Source organism: Marmota flaviventris, chromosome 10 (genome assembly GCF_047511675.1).
Source record: "Marmota flaviventris isolate mMarFla1 chromosome 10, mMarFla1.hap1, whole genome shotgun sequence".
NCBI lineage: Eukaryota > Metazoa > Chordata > Mammalia > Rodentia > Sciuridae > Marmota > Marmota flaviventris.
In genome coordinates this window covers 15,947,620-15,954,917 of record NC_092507.1, presented here as the reverse complement: position 1 = coordinate 15,954,917, position 7,298 = coordinate 15,947,620, and the positions used below count along the sequence as shown (strand labels likewise).

Here is a 7,298-nt window from a genome sequence, read left to right as displayed (position 1 = left end):
GGTGTCCTGATTTGTCCTGTATGCAGATTCCTGGCTGTAAATGCTCCTGCTGTGGCTGGTTTCAAACCACCAACGGTTAAATCGCCAGCTCACTCAATTCCAGAATATTGAACAATTGAGTGCAGAGGACTCCAGCCAAGCTCAGTGGCAGTGTGGGCGTTGGTGGAACGTTTAGAGCCAAACATGGAACATGGAGCATTTTGCAAACCTTTGTTCTCGTGGACAGTCATCAAGTCAGCAATGTCCCCTGAGCACCCTCCTGGCCCCCATCTTACCCAACAGGGGATCAAGGTTTGGAGAAACCTGGCTGCCTACCCCCCCGGGGGTACAGCACAGGCCGGTCACTTGCTGTCCTACCTCCTGTGGGCCCTGTCTGCTCTTGACAAGGCCACACAGACACCATCCTCCCATGCGCCCTTGGAGGGAACTTCCCAGGCCCCACGAGTAGGGGAGCCCTGCGCCCTCCCAGGTTGGCGCTCTACCTCAGAAGGCCAGGGTGGCTTGACAGGAGGGCAGCTCTTGCTGGCTGGGCCTCCTGCCAAGCCACACCTGCCCAGTGCTCCTGAGCTCAGATCTGCCTCAGCTTGTTCTTGCCATCCAAGGGCTTGGGGAAGCACTGTTCTCGGCAGCATGTGAGTGGAGGGTCTTTATCCTTGAGGGTTTTGGGGGACACAGGCAGAAGTTGCAAGTGGGGGAGGGTCAGAAACTTGGCCCAGGCTGCTACGTATTAGTACCTGCAGGCAGGCTGGCTCAGTGCCAGGGAGGGGTCCAGGTGAGTCAAACTGCCATCACCTGGGGCTGGGCACAGATGCCCTTTGAAACAGAGCAGGGGCCAACATTATGGTTTTTGGTTCCAGTTGTCCCTGGACTGAGCTGGGGGTCACTCGCCGGTGGCGGTGGCGGCTGAGCTGGGGTTGCTTCTGCATGCTTCCAAAGAACCCCGTGGCTGAAGGGACTAGGAGCGGGTTCTCCCCTCATCTCAGGGGGAGGGGAGAGACTTCTGAGTGGCAGGTAAGGAATTGCTGAGTCCCATATGTGCTAATAAGACAGGATCCTGATGTCTCTGGGGGAGGGGGCTGCTCTCCACTCCGCACTCTGGGGAAACCGGAGAAATGACATGCCCTTGAAGGCTTTGTGCGAGGACACTGGGAAGGAACCCCTGCTGGTCTTGGTGGGGAGGAGGATGTTGGTAGCACAGGGAGAGGGAGGGTCAGGTGAGAAAGGGGGTTGAGGCAGGATGAGAGACAACCTCCCCAAAGCTGGTTTGGCAATGGAGCTAAGAAACCAAAGTTGTAGATGGTCCAAGTGGGGCAGGGGGTGGGGGCTGTGGCTGGAGATGGTGCAGGGCGGGGTACCACACCCACCCAGGACATCCTGAGAGCCTGGCCCCCATCCTGCAGTTCTAGGGAGGGAGAGGCAGCTGAGTCTGGCCAGGGCGGGGAGGTAGGGGGCTCAGTGGGAGGAAGTGGGTTGGGAGGTGACAGCTGCCCACTTGTCCTAGGTCCCCCTCCCATGCGGCTCCCATGTGGCTCCATTCACAGGGTCATTCACTAATCCCTTGCTGAATGGGAAGGGTGAGCCACCCTCTCCCTAGCTCAAGTGCTTGAGCCCAGAAGGTGGGGCTAATTCTGGGTTGCTGGGTGAGCGCAGCAAGCCTCTTGCCCTTTCTGAGCCTCCTCTGACCTTCTCAGGAAAACAACACCTACCCCTTGGGGGTGCTAGGAGGGTTAAAAACGAGGGAGTAGATAAGAAGGACCCAGAGGCAACAATGTCAGCTTCTAGGCACATGACAGTTGCTCCATCGGTGTCGGCTTCTTGGGGTGGGCCTGGGCAGATGGCTCCCTCCATTTTCCCCCATCGAGTGTCCCCAGACTGAGAGTCAGCTGGACCTCAACAGGACCAACGTGGAGTTGGGATCCAGAAGGAGCCAACCCTCTCCCCACCAGGGAAGGGAGCTTTTAGTCTCCGTCCTTACTCTTGGCTCCCAGCCCCTTTTAGCTCTGAAAGGCTCTGCCCCCAACAGGCCTGCAGGCCCCTTGGAGCAGGAGATAGAGAGGGACTTTCCTCTGTCTCACAGGGACTCAGTTTGGCTTTCTGGGAAGACAGAGAAATAGTACATTCCTCCAGAAATAATCGTCCTCAAGCTATTTCCAGCAGCTCTTTAGTGCCCAGGCCAGAAATGGCTAGTGATCTCGATGCCTGGGTACTGTCAGGACAAACAGCCCAGAAGCCCAGCCCTCTCGCTGGCTGCCCGCCTGCCCGACCAGTCCCCAGCCCTGAGCTGAACCAGGCCCGGCTCAGGCCCCGTCTGTGGACTGTGGACACCGTCTCCCTGTTCTTCCCCCAAGTTGCTCTTCCTCCGATTGGGGAAGCCCTTCAGATCCCTCCCGCTGTTCTCTCTTTGGCCACCATAACTCAGCCAGCCCAGGGCTAAAGGCCTTTCCCTTTAGTGATTCTGCGCTGATGCCATCCTGCCCGGAGCGGGGAGATCCTATACTAAGTGCTTTGTAATCCTGAATCTGGTCATTAAGAAAGATCATGGGCTGGGGCTGGGGCTCAGCGGTAGAGCGCTCGCCTAGCACGTGTGAGGCCCTGGGTTCGATCCTCAGCACCATATAAAAATAAAGAAAATAAAGGTATTGTGTCCAACTACAACTAAAAAAGAAAGAAAGAAAGAAATATGAGATAGGCCATGTACAGTGGCACACACCTGTAATCCCAGTGGCTCAGGAGGCAGAGGCAGGAGGATGGCGAGTTCAAAGCCAGCCTCAGCAATTTCATGAGGTGCTAAGCAACTCAGTGAGAACCTGTCTCTAAATAAAATACATACACACACACACACAAAACAAAACAACAACTGTATTTCTATTTTTTCTTTCTTTCCCTTCCTGCCCTCCTTCCTTTCTTTCTCCCCCCCTCTCTCCCTCCCTCTTTCTCTCTCTCTCTCTTTCCTGCAGTGCTGGGGATCAAACCCAGGATCTGATGCACACAAAACAACTACCCTACCACTGAGCTATGATCCCAAAACTGTATTTTCAAAATTCAGGGGAAGAATATGAGAGAAGCTTTTTCTGGCAAACACACTGAGACATCAACGGAGAATCTAGTTCCTTCATTCAACACAAATGTCCGGGGTGAACAAGGGATGCTGGTTTCTGAAAGGATTTGCTCTCTGAGGAGTCTTCAGGCCGGGTGTGATGGTGCACCTCTATAATCCCAGTGGCTCAGGAGGCAGAGGCAGGAGGATCATGAGTTCAAATCCAGCTTCAGCCATTAATGAGGCCCCCAAGCAACCTAGTGAGACCCTGTCTCAAAATGAAAAAATAAAAAGGCTGAGGATGTAGCTCAGTGGTTAAGTGCCCCTGGTTCAATACATAGTACCCCCCAAAAAAAACCCCAAAACCCCCAGGGTCCTCAGGCTTTCACTGGAACCTGTCACAAAGTAGGTGTTCAGCATGGGACTGTTGGCCACGTGGGGAGAGGTGAGAAGGGAGAAAGGAAGTTGCATTCATGCCCTTAAATGGGTCACCTAAAGGGACAGCACTTGAGGGACCCTGGGTAACTGTTGGCCGACCCAATGAGAAAAGAAGTCGGTGCTGACCGCAGCAAGCCCGAGTTATATTTGAACCAGCAGAAAACCTCCTGCCTCTCAGCACAATTAAGACGAGAAAAACAACAAGGAACCCTGGAAAACAGCCACCCCAGCCTCGTTTCAAAAATAGGACCCATCTGTCCTGGCAGGCTTAAAGTGGCTCCTGGCCCGTGGGCAGGGGCCTGGCCAGGATGACCCCTGGAGGCCCCTCCCAGCGCTAGGATTCCATGATTCTATGACATGGCCAGCAGTCTGGAGTGGCAGCATGAGGGTATCCCCAGTGGAGAGCCAGAGGAGGTCTATGTCATCTACCTCCTAAGAGACAGAGTGAGAGGGGAGCGGGCCCTTGTCACAGATGGGCCCCGGCCAGCCGGGGGAAGGGCCAGTCCTGTGGGAGTCAACCCTCAATCCTCTCCATTTTTTTTTTTTTTTTTAAGGAGCAGATGGGGTGGGGCTGGGCCGGGCAGGGAGGAGGCCTGAGTCTGGACATTCCACTCAGTACAGACTCGAAGGACAAGAGCAGCTGAGGCCGGGACCCGGGCAGGCAGCTGCTTTCTGAATGGGGTGGGCTCCGAGACAGCTGTGCTGGCGCTAGGCGCATGGACGCTCAGCATGAGCGGGCAGTCATGGGCAAGAGGGGCTGGAGCTCTCCTTCTGTCTGGGGTGTGGGTGGCGGTTAGTATTGAGGAGCCAAGGGACAATGGGGACAACAGGTACTACACTGCCCTTGTTAGGCGCAGGCCGAGCCCAGGGACAGGAGGTGGGTGAAGTGGACTGGGCATCTCTTTGGCCTGGCCAGGTCTTACCCTCCATGAATGGCCTATTTTGGGGCCAAGAGGAGTAGGAACCCCAAAGCCCCTTCCTCTGGTAGGTCAAGTGAGGAAATCCTATATGGTCCGAGAGCGGCAAGACCAAACAAATTGGCAGGTTCTGATCTCGCAAGCCCAGCCCCATGAGCAAACCTGCTCCACTGGACCCTCAACCCCACTTGAGTTTCCTGTAGTCAGGACAAACTTGGTTCCAGGATTAGCTAGTACCCTTCTCCCCCCCTCCCCCAGGGTCTCCCTGCCAGGGCTCCTGCGCAGGCCCGCAGAGTTGGTGTGGAGAAAACTCACGCTTAACAGATCGTCAGGGAGACCAAGGTCACCCTGGCAACATACCATTGTCTGTCGGGAGGCCATCAGACATCCTCTCGATGCTACCCTGGCCTTTACAAGCTGTGTGATCGCAGGCTAGTCACATTACCTCTCTGAGCTTCAGTTTCTCCCATCTGTCAACTGGAACTAGAACACTGATATGTAGTGGGAATTAAATGAGTTGATCCGCATAGGGCACAGGGTGAAGGGCCGGGTACACAGAGAATCTCTGTGAGTGTAGAACCGCATCAAGGCTGAGACAGTTTTTTTTCAGTATTAGGAGGCATTGCATGGTCGATGGTAAGCTATTTGATAACACCTAAGGCCTGTCTCTGCTTGCAATTTCACTCCTTAGAGATTCTGTCCTTGGCCTTTGTGGTATCCTAGAGTTCCTGCTTCAAAGGTGGATGGAAATTTCAGAACGGGATCGAGAGCTAGAGAAAAGAGAAGATCCTGCCTCTGCTTTTCCTAGGAGGCCCTCTGGTCTCAGTCTTTCTGAGGATCTTGCCTTCCTCCCTCTCTCTCTCGCCCTTCTCTTGTACTTTCTGAGGAAAGGGGTATTGGTCTTCCAGTTTGAAGAAATCCCTGAGCCTGTGGGGAGGAGAGGGAGAGGGATCAGGGCAGTGCTGGACGTCTGGGGACAGAGAGAACCCCTAGAGAGAGAGTCTGGAGGGAGGTGGAAGGGAATCCAGGTGAGCCGACCCAACTCTCTCCTCTCCAGGTCCAGGTAAGCAACCTCCAGGTGCGGCCACAGCTCAGTCACAAATTTGATCCCCCCCCAGCCAAAGTGATGTCTGGCCGCCCAGAGAGCAGATCCAACTCTTGCAGTAGCCATTCAAATAATCCCAACAACCCGTCCTTACCGGCTCGAACTCCAGGCTGGACCCAAGGCTCTGGCTCCAACGACGCCAACGACGTCAAGGGCTCCCGCGTCTGCAACCCTAGTGGCTCAGACTTCAGCTCCTGCAGCAGCCACTCAGAGCCTTCGTTGGGTGTCAACTCCCCCAAACTCCTCAAGGGCAGAGTGTGCATGGGCCGGCCCTACAACTCCAAGTGCGTGGAGTCAAGTCAATTGGAAAAAGGCTCCAAGGTGGCCAGGAAGACCTCTTATCAGCCCTCTGAGGGCAGCCCCAACTGCTTGCTCTGCTCAGAACGGCCTTTGGGCCCCACTGGCTCCAGCCTCTTGGACCAGCTCATCAAAGGCATCAACTACCTGGACCGATCTACCAACGCCTTCTACAGCAACTGCCCCAAAACGCTGAGCCTGCCGCGGCTTGCTGCCAGCTACCTGGAACGAGCTGCCAACTCCCTCTACCTGGACCACATGGAACGCACTTCATCCCCAAGTTACTCCGCCCCCAGCGGCAGCCTGCACGCCAGGGACGGCTCCAAACACAGCACCTGCACGGTGTCATCCACTAGGGGCGCCAACGAGCTGCAGTGTCTGGCCCGCTCCACCAACCAGAGCTGTCCCCACCAGCATCATGGCCACAACTTGACTTCCATGCGGCAGAGGCCAGGCATCAAGCTGCCTGAGCTCCCCTTGTTTGGCAATGGGCTTTTCTCCTTAGATCGTCTGCCCAAGTTCTGGGAAGCCATCCGCTCTGGCTGGAGTGCCCCTGAGCCCGTCTCCAAACCCTCCAACTGGTGGTAAGGTTGACATCAGCCAGCGACGGGCACACTTCCGTCACGCTGCAGTTGTGGAAAATAAATTGTCTGTGGCAAAATGCTCCTTCCAAGGCTCTGTTGGGGGAAATGACCATTTAGACTGGGGCTATGAATTCAAGGGTGGGTGTCTTGGCACAGTCAAGTAAAAATGAGTGAATTGGGCCGGCAGTGGCAGGGAGTGGCAGAGACTATGGCTGAGTAGGCAAGGACCGCTTGGTCTATACCTGGCTCTGAAGTGGGCCGTTGCCTTCACAAAAGAAGCTGGAATGTGATTTTCATTCTTATTTATTTTTTGACACAGAGTCTTGCTGGGTTGCTTAGACTGACCTCCAACTCCAGGGCTGAAGGGATTCTCCTTTCTTGGCCTCCCAAGTAGCTGGGATCACAGGTGTGCACCCCACACCTGGCTCTGGGATCTGATTTTATGTTAGCCACAAATTTTAAAATGGTAGGATACTCTGTGGGCTCAACAAACATGTTCGCAGGCAGAGTGAGAAGCCCACAGGTCTCAGGAGTCTCAGCCCTTATATCTTGAATGGGTCCCTGACTCTCTTGGAGATGCTCACATCCAAAATGGTCCAATTTCCCCCAGTTAGAGGGTAAGACCCTCACTTGGGGCACTGCTCGGGAGGTTGCCAGCACCTAGCTCCTTTCTGGCTTTCAATTGGGGTCATTTCTTAACGTTGGCTGAGGGCCTTGAGTCCAGTAGGAGCCCAGGAATGCCAATTGCTGTCATCCTGAGGATGATGACAGTACTTCACTCAATGAATGCTTCATAGCTAATAATTTAATGACACCCTATTTATTATGCTCTTTATGTGTGCGAGGCATTGTTTTAAGGGTTTTGTATGTAAGGGAGATTCTGAAGCCTCCCTTAGCCTCAGTTTCCCCATGAGAGGAAA

At 54.7% G+C, this 7,298-nt stretch overlaps 1 protein-coding gene across 1 annotated transcript; it reads left to right on the top strand.

Moving 5' to 3' along the window:
* Window positions 1-5,518: 5,518 nt before the first annotated feature.
* LOC114094152 (uncharacterized) lies at window positions 5,519-6,382 on the top strand. The gene has a single exon (XM_027937124.2). The coding sequence runs from the start codon at window positions 5,519-5,521 to the stop codon at window positions 6,380-6,382; it is 864 nt and encodes a 287-aa protein (XP_027792925.2).
* Window positions 6,383-7,298: the final 916 nt, after the last annotated feature.